The sequence below is a fragment of the Strongylocentrotus purpuratus genome, unplaced genomic scaffold (genome assembly GCF_000002235.5).
Source record: "Strongylocentrotus purpuratus isolate Spur 01 unplaced genomic scaffold, Spur_5.0 spur5_scaffold_8, whole genome shotgun sequence".
In the NCBI taxonomy this organism is placed as follows: domain Eukaryota; kingdom Metazoa; phylum Echinodermata; class Echinoidea; order Camarodonta; family Strongylocentrotidae; genus Strongylocentrotus; species Strongylocentrotus purpuratus.
The window spans coordinates 5064082-5084714 of NW_022145614.1; the positions used below are offsets into that span (position 1 = coordinate 5064082).

A 20633-nucleotide genomic window follows, 5' to 3' on the forward strand; every position below is an offset into this window, starting at 1 on the left:
TAGGCCTGATAAAGTAATGAACTCCAAAATTTAAAAGTTTCAAATGATTGTCGAATTAAATGCAATAAAAAGCATCTCATACACAAAAATGGGTGTGGTTCAGGCTCCCCAAAATAAGCCAGTTTACGGTTGCAGTCTGAGCATGAGCAGATAAAGGTCATTTGTACCAAAAAGGTAAAATCCACAGAGATGAAGAGGCTAAACCTTACCTGAGATGCCAAATGAAAACACTGATCAACTCGCTATTGACCTAGTAACCAAATCCCTTGGCATTAACTTGTCCCCCGCCAACATCGACAGATCCCACCGGATTGGAAAAACCACGTTCTTCAAGTGCTCCAGCTTATGCTCCTCCAGATGATTCTACACCATCAACTCGTAAGATGTATGACAGAGGGTCGTCCCAAGCCAGGAATCTACACCAGTCCGCGTATAGGCCCCGACCGATACTAGTCAAACTATCTTCTTATCGCCATAGGCGGATCATAATGAGTACGAAGTCACAACTCAAAGAGTCAAGATTTATGATTGTGGAAGATCTCACAAAAAGGAACTTTCAATTACTAATGAATTACTCGCAGATCAAAGCAAGTAGAGACTGCATGGACAATAGATGGGAAAGTGTTTGCAGCAGTCAAGACAACAGGAAGTAAACCAATGAAGAAGTTGATAAGCTCACTTGATCAACTGAACTCTCTCTGAATTTTGCACAGTCGACTTTAAACAAAATCAATCCAAGATTAAGTACCTTGGATATTAATTTACTGCATGCACCATGATGTGAAGGTGCTTTTCCTGGTATTCCACATACTAGTGTGTGTATGCTAGGGTGTTCTTATGTCTGTGTATGGACGTGTACCTGTATCTGTCTATTTATAGTAGCTGTTAAGATGATCACATTTTCCTAATTTATATTTAATTTGCTGTTTTATAATTTTCTCAAAATATGTTTAGATATTTCTCTAACCAAGTTATACATTTTATATTGTATACCAGGGGCCCTGCCTACAAGCAACCTGCTTATTAAGGGTATCCCTCCATGTTTATGTTTATATTGTTATTCTAATACAATGTGTCAATACTATGTTATATTTGTTCTTTTTTTAAAGATGGAAAATAAATTGAAATTGAAAAATTAGTAGGGTAGTCCTAATTGTTCTATAATGTAGAATTCATAGGAAGTGAATACTGATGTATACTATGATGTATCAGAGGATCATGTTGTTATGCTACATGCAGTGTTGAGTCAATCACCCTCCAAATCTTTCGACATGTTTTTTTAACGTAAACAAGAATGATGTTTTTTAAATATTCAACATGATTTTTCCATGAATTTTGCAAGCATAAACATAACGCGTGATCAACCATTCCATCATGACTGTATTGTATTCCGGGATTGTAGTATGGAGCGGAATGTCATTCTGCCCGGAAAACCGGTCTTTGAAATGAAGCGACGCGTATCGTTTGTGCCCCTTCCACACAATAGCCAGTAGCGCAGTATAGGGTCGAAAACTTTGAAAATGGCGATGGGGGCGAATGTGAAATAGGGATCTTAATATTTGTTGATCTTTATATATACTTTTTTTTTTCAAATGTGAAGCTGGCTTAAATTGGTTTTAAGGAGGCTTAAATGGTTAAAATGCCCTGTAAAAATGACAGATATGATTATTTTGTAAAATCATAGAGTAAACATGTTTTGTCTTCATTACGCATCCGTACACGAGGGTAAAAAGACAAATTGAGAAGATTACAGATAAAGACGTAATCAAGGCGGTGGGTCCAGTGATGGCCCACTGAGTATATCAATCCGTTTCAAGATTTTACTTTAAAAGCTGGAACTAACACTCCAGCACACCCTCTTGGTCGCTCCAGTTCGGAATAGAAGCCTCTATATCCTATATAGAATCCCACCCCCGATTCCCCGATATATTTTCAAACCACGCATTATTGGCTTTCATAAAGCTGCACTAGTTGATTTAAGACAAGGAACCGGGAAATCAAAATGCAAACATGTCAACAGAATTGTTCCTTCATGCCTCCCACATTTTTACCTCCGAAACTTTTGTTTCTGATATTTTTACCTCTAGCATTTTTACCACTGATATTATGTAGGTCCTACCGTACCGGATCCAATAATATTGTGCATCTGTAAATGTGACAACCTTTGTATACTGTATTATTGTTTGCTCTTAGAGGGAAACTGAAAGCTGACCCTTAGATTATTGCCAATAGGCCTAGACACCTTGATACTATTACATGGATACTCTATATGATTTACATAGTCAAAAATTAGGGAGAAAGAAAAAAAAAAATAACATACACACAATAGGAAATAGGCTAGGGAAATCTGAACAGACATGTTTAGCAGATGAAGACATTATTTACAGTAATTATCAGGCCTAAGACTTTCCTTTGAACTCCTGTATTTAGTAGATATTGATTCGAATCAAACTTAGTTAAAATGGTGTTATTTTTATTTACTCACTTATTTACAGATTTTTATAGATGTTTTGAGATCTCAAGCATGTTTTTTGTTTAGTTCCTAATTTATTACAGTCTCTTGTATGGATACAAGTTAAACTATGTTGCATACTTCGGGTCATCGCGTCAGGTCGGGTGTTCGATTTACACGACCTTTCGTAAACGAAAACGGTAGATCATGCGACCTTTCGTAGGTTTGCAAGATTTTTTCTTCTTCGCAAAGTGTCGGGTAAATTGGACCAGACCATTCGTAGATGAGAGGGGTTTATTTCACAAACATAGCCCCGACATTTCATGAATAAGGGGGCATTTTTCACAAAAGGTCGGGTAACGCGAACCGACGCGATGACTCGATGATTCGAAGTGAGCCAACGATATATCATAATTATCTTGTATCCGTATATAGGCGTATTATGAGCAGTTTTGTCAGGGGCTGACGTCTCTCCCCGGCCAACCCCGCCTTTGGTTTGCGATGAAATATTTAACTTTATTTCTAATTTCATATACGCGGTAAAACACAATTTCATTTTATCTTCGATCTATACGGAGAACATGTTTCTTCGACATGACGAAACATCCTACAATCCTTATTATTTATTCTTTATTGATCAGTTCGCCCAGACTGCTGTTCCAATCAGTATAGCCATAATCAAATCAACATTGCATCAAAGCGAACCATATAAATAGGCATTATTTTCAAATTCATGCATTAACAAACAAAATGTGTAAATGATTTACATAATCATTACCTACACAAAATCACTTAAAACATGATGTCAAAAGAAGCGGCATGAGCTCACTTTTCACAACTTTGTATTATGCTACTTACGTGGAAACTGTAGCCAAAGAAGCTGCGTCCAATTATGCGGAATGTTGATTATCGCTATTATATTGTGATGGCTCCTATATTATGAGATACAGCGGAGTTGAAAACTGACGATATAATAAGATTATATGTATATCTATTTATCAGGATCGATATAAATATCGCGGCACCATGCAAAAGCCTTACGAATTACGAGGAGCAAGCGGACTCTATTCTGCATGGGCAGAGTTAAGGCAACCTTGCCACTGTCACGTACATCTTGGGAGAAAAAAAAAGAATGGCGTACCCCCTTTGATAAAAAACCCTGAATGTTTGAAAAAGTCTATTGTCTTGCCGTATCTAAAGTAAAATATGCTTATTTTGGGTTTCCAGGGTTGGGCTTCCACGATTGGTCCTACAGAAACCGTCAATTAAATATACAGTCTGTACAACAAAAAAATATTAATAAAAATGACAAAAACATAAGAAGAAATCTTGTACTAGAGAAAAGGTATAGCACTTATTGAATTATACAGATATGTTTTCTCCTTATAGGTTTTGATTTTCATGTACCAAATTAATTAATTGTCATGTACGTTAAGTATTTTTACTTAATAATATTGTTCATTATATGAATTAGGTAAGAGATAAGAGAGAGAGAGAGAGAGAGAGAAAGAGAGGGAGGGGATGGGGATGGGAAGAGGGTAGTCAAAGTACTTAGATGCCAATGTCTATAAAAGCCCCTTTCCTTGAACCTTCAAATAATAACCCCATCAGCTGCTCATGTCTTTTCTAGTCTTTTCTTTTCTTCCTAATCAAAGTTGATGCTGCAATTGCGGACAATTCACTCTTTACTATCCCAAATTAGTTCATATTTATTAACCACCATGTACTTGATTCCTATTTCTTTACTCAAGCGAACAATAATGTGATGAATAATGTTTGCCTTACAGTGTCGGTGAATCGAAGGGAAAGCCCCTCTTTATCACCGCCCGAAAATATATCGTTTCCCTCCTCAATTGGATTATTTGGATAACGTGAGAAATTTCGTGATGGAGAGTGGGAGGGATAAAGGGATTGGAGAGAAAAGATCTCTAGGCAGCAACATACTATATTATTTTGTAATAGATGTTATCATGCATTATGATCAGTACGTTGAATATCTCAAATAAAATGCTCTCACATTCAGTTCGAATTTATTCTACTAGTACATTTCTAGGAGAAAGGGACCCCCCCCCCCCCAACGGATAGATTTCCAACGAATAAAGTTGTCATAACATATTTCTTTTTCTTTCTTTACAAAGAAATTTAATAGTTGGTCTTATTAACAACGTCTTTTGTGCAATTATTGTCTTAAATGAAGGAAACTTAAATTCAAAGTGTGAAATGTAAATAGCAATAATTTAGAGCGCGACAAAGACACACTGAAAACAAATTGCAAGTGGGCTTTCATAATATCCAGCCAACAATTTCATATTTTAATTTCATACTCTATTCAAGGAACAGTTATTTCCACAATGCATCAAAAGAGTTTCACAAAAACACAGCGTAGTCTGCAAGGTGACAAGGCACAATCAAAAACAATATTTCAGTAATAAAAATCGATTAAAATCATCAATATATATATAAACAACCACTAGCTACTGCTTACCAAATAGAACTGATCTTTTTAGTAACATTTTACTATAAAGTACGATATACATATTACCGATATATACATATTTAATCATATATTTCAACAGTTATCAACTTTACGAATGAATTAACAAAATGTGTATGATATTGAAAGCTTTCGATGATGTAATTATGCACCTTCAAATTTCAGAATGGTGTAGGATTTTGAAAACGAAAAACAGTTTGTTTAAAGGTTCGTTCCATATTACAAACGCTGCACGTTTTATGCAGATGTATTAATAGTCCACTATATACCTGCACAAATTCACATTACAGTGACATTTATGAGCATTTTCGGATCAATTGAAACGACGTGCATCCATTACTAATCAAAACAATACGACTTTATTTTTAACATTTGATCCCACAAACCGGAACCACTGACACCAATTTGTCATTTCCTTTTACAGATGGCAAAGAAATAATGAAATGTTGTAAAATGTTTGAAATCGCCTGGTTGGTAACAAAAATATAGTAAAAGGAAACGGCAAAACGTGTACGGAGGAGAAAGATCAGGCTATTCTCTCGATAATGTCTTTTAGGTCTGCTGCAAACGGGGCGTCTTTTTTTTGACGTAGGACTGCGTCAGTAACAGGGCTCTGTTTCATAAAACTTGATATCAATAACAAGTTACAAGCTACTGTTATAAGCTACTGAAATCATGGCTTCTGATTGGCTGAGAGCAAACTTGTTATCAATAACAAGTTACAAGCTACTGTTATAAGCTACTGAAATCATGGCTTCTGATTGGCTGAGAGCAAATTTGTCATAGAAATTTAGATTTTGGTATAGATAACAAGTTTTTTTAAACGGGCCACTGGCTTTGCCTTTGACGTGCCGAGTGAGATAAAAAAAAAATCGTAACCTAAGTGAATGCCCAGGGGTGAATGCAAGATTAAGAGTTCAAACAGTCCATTGAGTTACCAGCGTATTGCTGTTACATTGCTGTTTAATACAAGCTTGAATAGCGCAGGCAATTAAACGCAGTCGGAATGACGCCCCATGTACATCAGGCTTTAAATAGGCGGCCAAACTGATGTATCTGGCTCGACGTATATGTTGGCAAAACAACCGCAAATCATATAAAATCTCTATTTTTAAATCATTCATTAAAATTTACTAACGGAAAGCAAATTTCAAACATTGCACAAAATTATAAGCGATAATCATTTCATTAACATCAGCTATTGCACTTGTATCTGTTCAAACGCTTTGGCAAAAATCAATTTAAAGTCAATTATGAATATGAAACATTCAACAACAAATAGGCCTACTCTCCTTTATCATTTCAAGGATATAGGACATAGAATATTAGGGTTAGGTTAAGTGTTTGGTCCAGGGTTGAAATCAGTACATGCAAGTCATTCAGTGTATGGTATTGACCGCGGAGCGTGCGCGGTACAACCGCGGCGAAGGTAGAATATCAAGAAAGTACCATATACATGCAAAAGACATAATAGTAGTAAAAGATGATACAGATAAATAACAATAGCAATAGTACGAAGCAGTTACATTTTTATAGAACGTGTACAGTACAGAGTTACCTTAGTCGGACTAGTAAAATATATAAATCTAGTACTTCTATTACAGTGATAATACGATTCGAATAAATACATGAGAAGCTTGAATACACGTTTATATCTTTTACAATATGGAATGAAACTTAGTTGTCTAATAATTCGAGACCAATCGGTCCTCTTTTCCTGATGTACCAACATTAGTAGAAAACATGCATTATAATACTTTGGTTAGACAAGTATAGTAAGGTTTTGTTTAACCTTTTCAGTGTGCGTCCGATAATATGAGTTGAAGTAGTTGGTCATTACCATGTATCATGAAAGCATCAGCAGAATAAACGTCAAAACTATTATTTTCCTCGATAATTAGTCCGAACCCAGCTTCAGAAAGGCCACCTTCTTGAAACATTCTTTGGCGTAAAATTTACCATTGAATGATACGCGATATCAAAAACAAAATAAAAAACAACAACACATCTTGAGGTCTGGGCTCCGTCTTATAAAGACTTACGATTGATCAAAATCAATGGTAAGTCCACCAATCAATCGCAAGTCTGAAGTCTCGTTTCTCTTATGTACATAGTTGCGATTAATTTCAACTTTTTATAAGACGAGGCCATGGTATACTAACATTTTTGAATGTGGTCGGTAACATAACAGCATAGAATATTTGGGACTTGCCCATAATCCTATCATCGAAAAGAAAGAAATTACATAACTTATAATGTACATAATATTTGTACCAAAGGAGTAAAAAATCCCATACAGAAACACAACAATCAAACAAAAAAAACTAACAAATAAACCAATGAACAGATAATAGGGTTAACTTTCTCATCGAAAAACAAAAGTCAAGCAATTTCTTCCGAGGATCGAGTCCATGCACGTATGCCGTACACCTAGAGGGCGCACTCCAAGCTAGGGACAACTGAACAATGGTTTGTACAGCTCTGCTCGTAGACAACTTAGCGAAACAATTTTAAGCTAAACCCATGTTATTTTATTGCACCATCTCAGCCTCTCTGCGGACTCGAAGTTATGTCCAGGAGCAGTTCTTTGTTCAGCATACATTCTGCAGCGCGAAAAGCACCTAAATGACGGTCATCTGCAATTTCTTAACTCATCTTTAATCACCTTGATAAGAAGAAAAGAATACAAGCCTCCTTCATCCGTTTGAATTCAGAATTGTTATCAATGTTGATTGTCTTTTCAAATTCACTGTGATGCTCATGACACGTAAAGAAATTAAAGTCGTTTTTATAGCAGACTCCGATCAGAATACAGATAATCAAAATGTAAGCACGCAGAATCGGAATTTTCCTCGGAGCTCCAGTCCTCTTGGGTGTCGAGATCGTTCGTGGGTATAACTCGGCTCGGCACTCGGAATGACTTGGCACGGGGGCAACTCGGCATCGCGCGACGATTTATATTAGCAGAAAGTATTTGCATTCGATTCATCGCCCCTGGTTAACTTGGCCTCTATTTCCTGCCGAGTCCGAGTTGTCCCGAGTGCCGAGACTACAGCTCAGATCATTCATACCGGCTGACCAACTAGTCAAGTTTTGTTTCGCTGAAAAGTTTTGCAGTTTTATGCAGACCAAAGTGGTCATTTGATTCCGCGCGTTAAGTCATGGATAACACCCTGTTGAACCATTTTAAGCAGCCATTTTTTCTCAATATCGATGTTGTGAGTCCATGATTCTTTCACGATCTGTATAATCACAGAGAAAATATGAAACGGAGTGAGTGAATTAAGCACTGGCGTACTGATAGGGGAGGGGAGGCTATAGGGAGGCAGTTACCACCCCAATAGCTAGAATACAAGTAGATTTATAAATGTTGCTGAAATTACATGATTTTAAGCGTTTTTTTTCGAACTTTTTTTTATAAATTGCTTTTTTTTTTCTTCCTCCTAAAAAAGTTTTGCTCATTACTCCACTGAGAGAAACACAATGAGGTCGTGAGAGAGATAGTGTATGTTATATTTCAAGAAAAATCTAACCGTAAATCTCAACTGTTCTAAAACTAAAGTAGAAAGTCAAAAAAGCCGACCGATGAAAGTTTAATGAAATCGCACAAAAATAAGAAAGTTATGAATTTTGAAAATCTATAATCACTATACGTATGGGCACATTAAATATGCTAAAGGAAAAAAAAAGCTTGACTACTGATTTTCAAATAAAATGATTTTTCATTTCACATTCCATTTTTGGATAGTGGAACATTGACATCCAGGTAAGAGAAGTTAGCTTCCCCTGGCTTATTGAAATCATTAATGAAAAAATATCCAACCTTCATCTGTAATTTGTCGTAGTAGTGAAGAGGTTTGGTTACGTCATACCCAAAGCCAGCCACGCTGACTTCATCACATAATCGTGTTGCCATGGAGATCGCAAAGCTTCCAGTCGTTGGTACATTCTATGAAACAATTTAGAAGATGATGTTTGTTTTCATTTAGACTGGGTTGCTAGACATCAACACGTAGGCGCAATCAGGACGTTTATAATTATTCCCGTCACACCGCAAAACTGACCTAAGACAAAACCGACTTCAAACAGACCGATTTGGGATAATGCTATTAAAAAAAGCTACACCAACTAATTCTTGCATCACATTTTTGATCGTCATACCTATCAATTATTCATTATCTTTTCGGCATCAGAATTTCCTTTTCTGCCGCTTCAGATTATGAAGGCAACATCGTCACTTTTAGTGTCATTCCAAAGCCCAACGATCTACTTTTATGTCGAAATATAATACAAAGTATAACATGTAGTAAGTGTGATTTGCAGGGTCGTCCTAACTGCAGGATTTTTTCAAGGGGGGGGGGTTTTAACATTTTTAAATCGGGCCGAAAATTTCGCAAAGACTCAGCCAGCCGCTGAATAAGCGGGGGGGGGGGGGGGAAGAGGCCACTTTTTTTTTTTTTTTTTGGTCTAAAAAAAAATCGCAACTACTCAGCCAGCCGCTGTATAAGCGGGGGGGGGGGGGGGGGGGGGGGGGGGGGGGTAAGAGGACACCTTTGACAGGAAAATTTGACACTTTGTATTACCTTTTAAATAACTTAGGCTGCGTTTAAGCTCAATTTTGAAGGCAGAATGAGCGATATGAAACGCTCATCGTAAACGCTCATCGTAATCGCAGTTCCACGGTGTACTGTTTATGCACACTTCTCTGGCTTCTCCAGGCAATTATTGCTGGGTGGCCCTAATTGGTCTTGCAGCTGGATTCGCAAACCTGCACTGTGCATGCTACGTAGACCCACTAGAGGTCAGTGCGTTGACCCCATTTAAACGCGTTTACAAATTGTAAACGCACCTTTTTGTGAGTTTACGATCGGCGATCGTGATCGCCGTTTTTCGGTGATTCTGCAAAAGTGAGAAAGAACGCAACCGTGTTTTAAACTAAACGCGTAACAGATGCCTGATTCTGGCCAGAAAAAGTTAAGCATAAACACGCCCTTATTCAAACAAAGCAAAGCAGTTTTGATCTTCCATGAAAGAATACACGTTTCAGGACAATTATGATTTCTTTGTTCGACCTCTGTTGCCCAAAGAAAATTCTACGAGTGGTAAACGGGCCAGAAATGGGTCGAGGACATCGGCCGGCTACTCCCATCTCATCTCCGAAAAAGAAGACGAAGTAGAAGAAGAAGAAGAAGAAGAAGAAGAAGAAGAAGGAGAAGAAGGAGGAAGGAAAAGACGAGAAGAAGAAGAGGAAGAAGAGGAAGAAGAGAAAGAAGAAGAACAAGAAGAAGAACAAGAAGAAGAGAAGAACAAGAAGAAGAAGAAAAAGAAGAAGAAAAGGAGAAGAAGAAGAAGAGGAGGAAGATGGAAGAAGAAGATTTTTAGATTCCCCCTCCACTTGTAATCTTAAGCCTGCTACTGTAAAGTGTCGACGGAAATGTAGAAAAACTGTTTTAATGGACGATGAAAATTTGGTTCTGTCGGTTAAGTTTACGCCGTTCGAAATTAGATGGAGATGCTTTACTATATGAATAAAATATATTTTTTTTTGCCATAGAATTTTCACAGGGGATCGCTGTTTATGTGCGCCAGAATCCATTGCTCCGACCGTCAGAAAGTCATCTTATAACATAGTCAAGGGGAAACATTATTTGTGAGCCAATGACAAAAAAAATATATATTTTGAAATTTGTTTTGATAATCTGGATCTGACGGGATAGATCGTAGGAAAGAGTCTTGAATTGGCTAGTATTAAGAAATCGATTGGAGAGGAGGAGTAAATTGGCCCGGGTACAAAAATGATGGAGAAGGCTATAGATATGGAGAGTTGGTCAAAGTCTATGGAGACAGCGCATAAAATATAAATAGAAAAAGGGAGTAAGGGAGAAAGAGAGAGAGAGAGAGAGTGAGAAAGAGAGAATAAGAGAAATAGAGAGAGAGAAAGAGAGAGACAGAGAAGAGAGGAGAGAGAGGTGGAGATAGAGAGAGAGAGAGAGAGAAAAATAGTGTGAACACTGCTGGTTTTTTGTTTTGTCATGCATATTTGAACAAAGGATCGATGTCATGCTGTCATCCAAAGAGTTAGGAACTAATTTTTTTCTGGAGAAATAAATTCAATGAATACAAAAATCCTGTCAATGACTGCTGTCCAGACATACCGAAATCTTTGTTCATACATGTATGCAGGCGCGTACACAAGGGGGGGGGGGGGGGGGGGGTTAAACCCCCCTTTGGTATTTTTTTATGTGTAAACCCCCCCCCCCACAATCCCCCTAAACCCCCCCCCCCCCCTTTGGATATTTTTTGTTTTAATTTTTTTTTTTTTAAAAAGCAGAATGTCAAATTTTCAAATTTCGAGACCAAAAAAAAAAAAAAAAAGTGTCCTCTTACACCCCCCCCCCCTCTGCTTATTCAGCGGCTGGCCGAGTCGTTGCGAAATTTTCGGCCCGATTTATAAATGTTAACCCCCCCCCCCCCCCCCCCCCCCTTGAAAAAAATCCTGCGTACGCGCCTGCATGTATGTACCGCCGTCATAATGTGCAAACATTGGGACTAGATGGAAGGAACATGTGTGCAAATATCACAGTAGCAGCAAAATTTCGTGTCCCACCACGGAACTTGCATTGGGATTCAGAATTTAAGATAATGCCTACAACTTTTTATACGGGTAGTTGTTTTGAAATGGGTAGAGCTAGGGTACGCTCACTAAGTAAGGCCTGTCGGTCATAAAAGTGATGTCCATTTCCAGTGGTCAATTCAATATGAGAACCCACAAACTTGTCTTTAAACTTACCTTTCCGACTTTGCCATTGCCGACCTTCATACCGACGAGTTCCGCTGTCTCTCGAATAATGAGAGGATTAAAGATGCGAAATTCATCGGAAGGCTTCGGCACGGCCCGGGCTACCGACTTCCAAAATTTCAACGATGGCTGCAAAGAGAGAGAGAGAGAGAGAGAGAGAAATATGCAATTTTCATCAAAAGTACAGGAAGAATATATAAAACACGGGATGATTCGTGTGACACAATTTCAAAGACTTTTGAGAAATCAACCTTAGGCAATGTTTAGCCTTGTCCATACCCTTATGAAAGGTGCAAATATTAAAAATACAAATCGGTATTACTATTAGGTAATCTGGGCCCCGTCTTTCAAAGAGTTGATATCAATCGTAACTTAATTGCGATTGATATCAATCGTAACTATGTACATAACAGATAGGAGATAGGAGACTGCAAACTTGCGATTGATTGGAGGACTTACGATTTGGATCGATCGTAACTCTTTGTAAGACGGGGCCCTGAACATGATTACTACTTGACTAGGCAATACAAAAGGGATTAGAATTTGCGATCGTGCTGTGTAGATATATTATGTGTTTCATGAATCATTGAAACAAAAAGAAACAAATTATCTGGATATTTGAAGTATCACTTTGACCATTCCGTTTGACGATTAAATGATGAATTAAGCTTTGGTTCTACGGATGTTTATGTCATTTGCTACATCGACAATATAATTGCTCTGTATTGCCGTTTTTCTTTTGTTTGTTTGACAGCAACATTTGAGTTACCGAGCACATACGGTTCAAACGGAGAATTTTTTCTAGTTGAAGATTTATAACCAATAACATGTAATGATGTAAGCCTCTCTTTGCCCGTTCGAAAAGCCATTTAACGGCTGCTATAAATAAAGGCGCGCGAAATTCCCTCTATCGGAGCCCCGTTTCATAAAGCTTGTTATCAATAATAAATAACAATCATTGTTATAAGCTGCTGACATCTTGGCGTTTGATTGATGGGGCAGATTTGTTTTATAATTGTGGCAGTTGTTAATGATAACACGTTTTTTTTTTTTATGAAACACGACCCAGACCTCCGCTCTGCATAGAGTGTGAAGTGATTAATCTGTGTGCATGCGAGAGTGCGTGTGTGTTGGGGAGTGGTCGAAAATGGGACATAATACTTATAATTGCTTTATTTAATTTTGCATACCCAAGGTTATTGTACTTATTAGAACGCTTTTCCCTTGATATGATGATCTCTAACATACATGGCCAGCCTCTATCACCATGACCGGCAAAAAATAAAACTCAAATGAGTGCTTATTATTTGAAATAGAATTGTCTCTATTTTAATAGTACCTTATCAATAAGCAAATTAAAATGAATACCTTGAATTCAAACTTCTGTTATTTTCTTTTTCTGAATTAAAACAAAAAAAATCTCTGTCTAATTTGATATCGACCATCTTTGAAATTTTCAAACAAATCATGAAATTAAATCATGAGAAAATAGAAAATAGATCAGTGTTATATTCATAAATCAGGCATGTGCTATCTTTCGATATAGCTAAGCAAAAATCCCAAGCCTTGGAATCCATACTCACGAAAGATAACATATATTAATTATTTTAGCATCCGTATATTCATTTACATGTCCGCATTACGCCAAGCTATCTTCTAATTTAGAATTTTGAGATTATCTCTTTGTTTCTTGATGATTTATTATGTTCTTGAGTTTTTATTGGGGAACAATTTTCATCTTTCTGATAACAAATGTCCATCGAATCTACTTACATGAACATATATCCTCATCATTTAAGCTCATTGCACACACGGGATCGTTTGCGACGGAGGACTGCTGGCGCAGCCTATATATCATGACGCGACTCATGAGAGTAACATTGTACAAAAACTGATTGGAAAATGAACAGTCCAAATATTCCTTTGAATAACCGGTGAATGCGCTGATTGCCTTCTAGGCTTTATTGGCGCACGTGATTGGCGCATGAAATAGCGCAATCGAAATGACGCCGCGTGTGCAGCGGAAAATATTCCTACCGCTTTCTTTCCAGCAGCCACGTCAGCCACCCATAGCAAGTCGGCTTGTTTGAAGATGACGATGACGTAGAGCCAGTTGCCCTTGTACAGAAGCGATGACTGGAAGCTGCTTTCTGGGTAGGCCATGCGAATTGTCGTCTTCGAACCAACGTCCTTCTCATAGCCTACTGTAGGGGCGTCGTTCAGCCTGGTGCAGGGAACAAACGCGTGTTGTATTTCGATTTATTTTATTCAACATTATGGATATTCATCAATATCACTCTGTTCATAAACATACACATTTTAGAGAGCATACACTTCTTAAAAAACAATACATCTTAATCATAATAATGAAGAAAGGAATTTAAACATATACATCAAAAACTTTGTATGTCATTTAATACGAAATGAGATTATTTTTTTTTTAATTACACGAACATTCTAATCTCTCTAATAATTCATTTGTTGCTTCGTACCAACGTCCTTCTCGTAGCCTATTGTTGGGGCATCATTCAGCCTGGCGGTGGTAACAAATACCATTCTCCTTTTCGTTTTCCCTTTGGCTTTTCGCCCCAGTGCAACTTTCTCCTTATGCCTCCCCCTCTCTCTTTCTCTTCCCCCCTCCGACTCTCGATCTTTCTCTCTGTTCAACCAGCTCATACATGTAGGTCTTACATGTTGTCTTTCTCCTCCTCATTGCCACATCACGTCCTTAAATCGTGTTTATATATATATCACGTCTGAACGAATAGTAATATATCTTATATAATGCATATATATATATTTAATTAGTTTAATCGGCGGCGTCAAACCTGTTCTTGGAAACGGAAAAAACCCACAGGTCTCTCATTCCGGTATTGCAGATTGGAAAATGCAGGTGCATCACCATTTTACCCCGTTTCCCTCACTTAGCATAAAAGGGGCATTTGTGAATCGCCTACACATTACTAAGAACTATTAAATGTTAATAACCATCATTACCGATTAATGATGATAATTCGTGAATATAAAACGAAATGAGGCAATGACGTTGTTGTACGTCATTGCAATAAAATACATATAATCTCAAACCACCAAGGCACCCCATGCCATGCTCCTCAAAGGGCATAGATAATTCACTGTGTTCATCTTCACTTCCGATTTCTTTTTCCTAATTTATTATCAGCTGCAAAACAACACATCTGAAATGCATTTGTACCTGATGACGACGTCGAAATCGTCAATGATCGGACCCATCGCCGACTGCTTCATGACGCCTCCGTTTCCGACTACTACACAACGGCTGCAAGAATTACTGCGAATTTGGAGAGAAAAACATTACATGTATTACTTATTAACATTATTCCAGACTATATGTGGAAGCAACAGGTGCGTAATATCAACTACATAAACAACTACAGTCCAATCCATCATTAATCAATCGATTAATATTTTTTTTTAAAAACTTATCAATCTACATATATATGTTCCTAGATGTTTGATTTATGATGTAAATGGAACATCATATGTTTGATGTTTATCACGCTATATTTTTGGCAATTGCTAGGCACATACAATACAATACACGTAATAGCAAATACGTCCACCCTATTTCTGTCGAAACATGTGTTGTCATTTGTGTCGTATTTAATTAGTTACTTACTTCAAGACCCCAAGCACCATTTCTTAATCGAATTCCAGACATGGTTATGTTTCGTATCAAGACGTTCTCTAACTCATTGCAGAGCACGCCCCTCTTCATATAATGTCAAAATTGTGGGTTTTCAACATGCCAATATGGATGGATCTTTTTGAGTCGACAAAGAAATGGTTCGCTGGTTCGATAATTAAGTTTGATTGGTAACATACTAACAGAGTTGAGGACATTAATGATGATGATAGTGACTATGATGTTAATGATGATGCATGACGAAGAGTAGGGAAAGAGGAAGGGAAGGGTGAGGAAGAGAAAGAGAAAGTTGAAGGGAGAGGAGGACCTGGAATATAGGGAGAGGAATATAGCATATAAATAGTGATCAATTGAAAATGACGATAAAGATTAAAGAATAAAGATGAAAAAAGATGAAGTTGATGTAAAATTAACACGATCAATAACACCCTTTTTTACCTTTAAAAATCTTGCACGGACTACGCGCAATACGTCATTGCCATGTTCGTCAATTTAAAAAGGGACGCAAAAGGCTATTAAAACTGCAGCAGGTGTAGATGTTTTAAGTGGTAGTAAAAAGCTAGATATTAATACAGTTTTTAACCAACAAATACAAAATAACAAAACAAAAACGTGACCTATACGTAAATAAACATGAACGCGTGTTTAGAACACAGATCGAATGTGTATTGAGATCTTTGGTAATAAAAAGCCACTTAAACTGTTTCAGTAATAAAGACAATGCCTTGTCGATTTCCCTTTAAGCTCATTCATTATGCAGACGTGCTGCAGTATGCACGCTGCTGAACATTTTGTATTTTCTCACAATTGAAGGGTACTGCAAAATAATTCAAAATCTTACCTCGTAGGAAAGTCTGACTGCCCCACGACTGTTACAGCTTTTATCAAAGCACTTTCTAGATGTGAAATAACAAACGTGATTTGTTTTAATTAGCATTGTGAGGAACGTGACAACGAATAGTTTAATAGCTGAATCTGAGCACGAATTGTAAGCTTGATCACATCTCAAACATCACATGTTTTCATATACAAACAGTAAACGGGTTTCCTAAATTACACCCTTAAATCATCCTTTTATCAACCCGTTTAAAGGGCACCATTTCGGCATCATTTACCATATAATGATACACAATAATATTTCCTTAAAAATTTCAGATAAAAGTGTATTTTTATTTTTCACATCGATGAAAAATATTTTATTCTCTCTCATTCATGACTTTAGGCCAACATTTCATAAATAATTTAGTTATAGCAAGAAGAAAATTTAAATATGCAATTTTTCCGAAGACAGGAAAATGATGCAACATCGAAACGGTGTCTGCTGGAACCCCCGCCCCACCGGCTAAAAACATTATATAAGAAATTAGTTCTGTCTCATCCAAGAAAATTATTTTGAAGAAAATAAAATCTAACTGCTTAAATTGTTGCTCTGTCTTAACTTCCTGCTGCCGTTATAATAATAATATAAATAATAATAATGATAACAATACTACTACTACTAATAACAATACTACTCATAATAACAATTATAACAATAATAATAATAATAATAATAATAATAACAATGCAGACATTCATAATAAGCAATCAGATGGTGCCAAAGGTGCTTTAAAAAAAAAACAGATTAAATGATTGTATTAGAGGAATAAAACACAACAGATACAATTACACATTTTCCACAAAATGCGCCAGGATTGTCATTTTTGACAGACATGGCGCATTATAAATGTTCACTATTATTATTATTATACCCAACTAGGTATCGGCATCCAGCTATTGCGCAATGTTTTGGTAAATCTTGGAAAAATCTTGGCAATTCACAACTCAGTGGACTTCAAGTATAATCATATATAGACGATTTAGATCCTGAAATAACTTTTTATACCATAAAATGTTGGTTATCAAGAACTAAGAATAAGCTACCTGTACTAAGGAAAACAAATATCTTGGAACCAGGGCATTGTTACAGGAAACTATCAGGAAACTATTACAGGAAAGTGTCAAGTACAAGGTCGCCTACATCCCGTTGAAACGCGTGTTAATTTGAATACACCGTTCAATCGGATGTCTGCGAACTTGTACTTGGATTTCCTGGAGCACTGCCCTAACGTGAGTGGGTGACAACACAGCCGAGCGGTACAATCGTCAAATTCGCATGCTATGCATTTTGTTAAAGGTAAACACGACATATATCTTACCTGATTTGCGAAACCCAAACGGTGGTGGAAGTGACATAACTCCGGACACTCCCGTTTTCGAGCCAATAAAAGGATGAAGGTTGGCGTCATAGCTGTAGATTTTAACCAGAAATTATGCACATTTCTTAATCACCCCTATCTCCATTGCAGATGGCTTGTTGCATAGAGCATGTCTATAGCTAGACATACAAGTATCTTTGGAAGATTAACTATTGTCTCTCCGTTTTATCATTCTTTTAAAAGTATAAATAACTCTAAAATCTTTGATAAATAGCCATAAATCTTTTTGTAAATAGCCCTCAACCTCCATTGTAAGTGGCAATGTCTCTAGCTCACATATCTTTGGAAGAATAACCATTTTGCTCTCCGTACAATACTTTTAAGGCATACTTGATATAATTGAGAGCTATCAATAATTTTACCAGCACATATTAGGAAAATTTTACGACGAGAACCATCAATTATCATCGCATAAAGACGCTTGTCAAGGGTAGCCCTTCAGTTCATGTACCTTCAACATTGTAACCACTTTCTTTTCGCAAATTACAATTTAAACACTGTAAAATTAGCTATCCAATTCAGATTTTTTATATTTTTTTTTATTGTGATACATTACTTAATTTGTTCACATGCATTCCGTTTTGAAGAAAGAAACATCGCACATAGTTACCCCAAATATCGAAACGAATAATCACAACAATAATGCACACAAAATAGTAGATGTATCTGTAAATTAGGCTTAGATCAAATCTTGGCTTAAAGGTACTATGTCAATTTGCAGGCCAAAATAAAATGAAAAGGTTAAATTCAAACGGCATTTGAAAGACAATACTAATTTAGAACTTCCCTCAAAACGAAAGGGCTTGAAAGTGTCTTTAAGTGGGATAATAACGACTATTACTTATCGATTCGACTTAAGTGATTGCAATCACCTAAGTAATAGTATGATTTCAGACCCTTTTACCGAATGGTCGTACGTTTTGTGCCGCACAATGATTCAATCAGTTTAATTTTGGCCTTACAAGTAGTGGGTTATTGATGTAGACAAATGCCTATGTACCTGTTACAGCTCATTTTATGTTTAAATTTCACAGATAGGATAAGACATACATGACATGGGCCTATTCATAATTCCTGCCAAGTTCTACATAATTTGATGTTGGCTGCAAAAGGGACATAGTATCTTTAAGTCAGCATGAATTCTGCTTCTCTAATTTTGTTGCACACAAGGCGTCATTTTCATTGCGTTGTTATTACCTGCGCCAATACAGCTTATGAACAAAATTAAGCATGCACCAGTAATTCAAGTTATTCAACGCAATTTCGCACTGCTCATTTTGCAATCATTCTTTTTGGATGATATCCCTCTCACTTGGTGCGTCAAGGGCTGCGCCAAGGCAGCTATATTGACGCGGTACCGTGTCAGTGAAGTGACGCCTTGTGTGCACAGGGCACTACTCATTACAATAATGTGTAACTACAGCGAATGACATGGTTGCACATACCCGTTACCAAACAGGTTTAACATTCTGTCTCGCGATTTCCCCGGAATACATTGAAGGCCATCACCAACTGGTATTTCTCCTTCATCAGACGTTGAACGGTGAATGCTGGCCATATGAGTAAAGTATTTTTTTTTGGTTAGAATACGAATGAAATCGATCAGGTTTTCTGCAATTTGGGTAAGTCCTGACAATAAGTTGCCATGGAAACGGTGCATAAAATACATCGCGCCAAGGTAACAAACGTAATTGTGATATATTTGAGGGTAGGCAGACAACAATACAAAAAATTCACGTTTGAGCATTCTCACAATGATGTATGGCGAGAAAGGGTATGAATTTCATAAAACACACAAATAGCGCGATATAAGACTAAAGAAATTGCCAAAAAATACTGATTTATCTACTGTTAACATATTTTCATTGTTAGAAAATGAACGAATAACAAAAATATGACCTTTTGCACAAAATATGAGGTATTTATACACATGTGACTTTAAAATATGAAATATAACAAAGTATTTAATCAGGATGACTCAAGATCTGATGTAAAAAAAATAATTAAAAAAAATCTTTGTCCTGAATATAACCAAAACAGAAACACACAAAGAGAAATGCAAGAGGAACAGCCCATTATTAAATAAAAAATGAATTTGTACAAATGATTCTGAAGGAAAACTTTAAAAAGGACAAGGCTGTAAAAACAGAAGGCACCTGAACATTTTCTTTTGTTTTGTTAATAGCGTATTTCAGATTGAGATTTCAGCCATTGAGATTATGAATATCTTTTAAAAGGCATTGTTAATTTAATTGCGGTCACTGGAAAAGGACTTCTCACGCGATCATTTACGTTAGGATTAGTTTCGATTAGTTAGTTTCTAATACCATTGTGAAAAACCCACCTTCAGTCGAAACAATGATAACAAGTTATCATGGGAATAATTTGTGCATCATAAAATGGCTGGTGTTACAAATAACCTTGTAGTACCAACCAAACAGACTGGAAGAAAGGTAAACTGATGTTTTTTTTAAAACAAATCTTTTTAGGGGGAGGGGCGCGGGGTAGGCAGGGAAGAAAATGTATTCAATGGGAAATGATGGCTTGGACACGAGGTGAAAGTAATGGGTTATTTTGTCATATTGGAGGGTGTTGTAATTTATGGAGAATTTTATTTTATTTTGATATGATTTGTTCATATTCTTATTCAAAGCTTGATGGAAACGTATACAAGGTACCTTTGTAAACCAAAATCAAAACAAAAGAAAACAAATGGAAAAAGGAATAGGCTATTATTTTGTTGTGTTGTGTTTTAGTAGAGCTTTCACATACAAAGAAAATCTAACCTTATTAGAATTTGATAATTGAAATAAACGTAACAGTCTTGGTATCTGAGACCATCAAGTGGAGGTATAGATAGTTTAAAAAGAGTATTGCTAATTAGCCATTACTGGGAAAAACGCCTCTCATGCAATTAGTGGGCGTTGGGATCTGTTTCGACTAAA

At 36.8% G+C, this 20633-nt stretch overlaps 1 protein-coding gene across 2 annotated transcripts in view; it reads right to left on the reverse strand.

The window, feature by feature from the left end:
• Window positions 1–8013: 8013 nt before the first annotated feature.
• The window catches only part of LOC100893566 (CMP-N-acetylneuraminate-beta-1,4-galactoside alpha-2,3-sialyltransferase), a 40145-nt gene continuing 27525 nt past the window's right edge, over window positions 8014–20633 (reverse strand). For both annotated transcript variants that reach the window (XM_030975520.1, XM_030975519.1), the window contains exons 4-11: window positions 19134–19238; window positions 17629–17720; window positions 16272–16326; window positions 14960–15055; window positions 13783–13969; window positions 11737–11874; window positions 8770–8895; window positions 8014–8188 (exon numbers count right to left, since the gene is read on the reverse strand). In XM_030975520.1, the coding sequence (XP_030831380.1) occupies window positions 8084–8188; window positions 8770–8895; window positions 11737–11874; window positions 13783–13969; window positions 14960–15055; window positions 16272–16326; window positions 17629–17720; window positions 19134–19238 (904 nt within the window). In that variant the 3' untranslated portion in view covers window positions 8014–8083. The remainder of the gene's footprint in view (window positions 8189–8769; window positions 8896–11736; window positions 11875–13782; window positions 13970–14959; window positions 15056–16271; window positions 16327–17628; window positions 17721–19133; window positions 19239–20633) is intronic.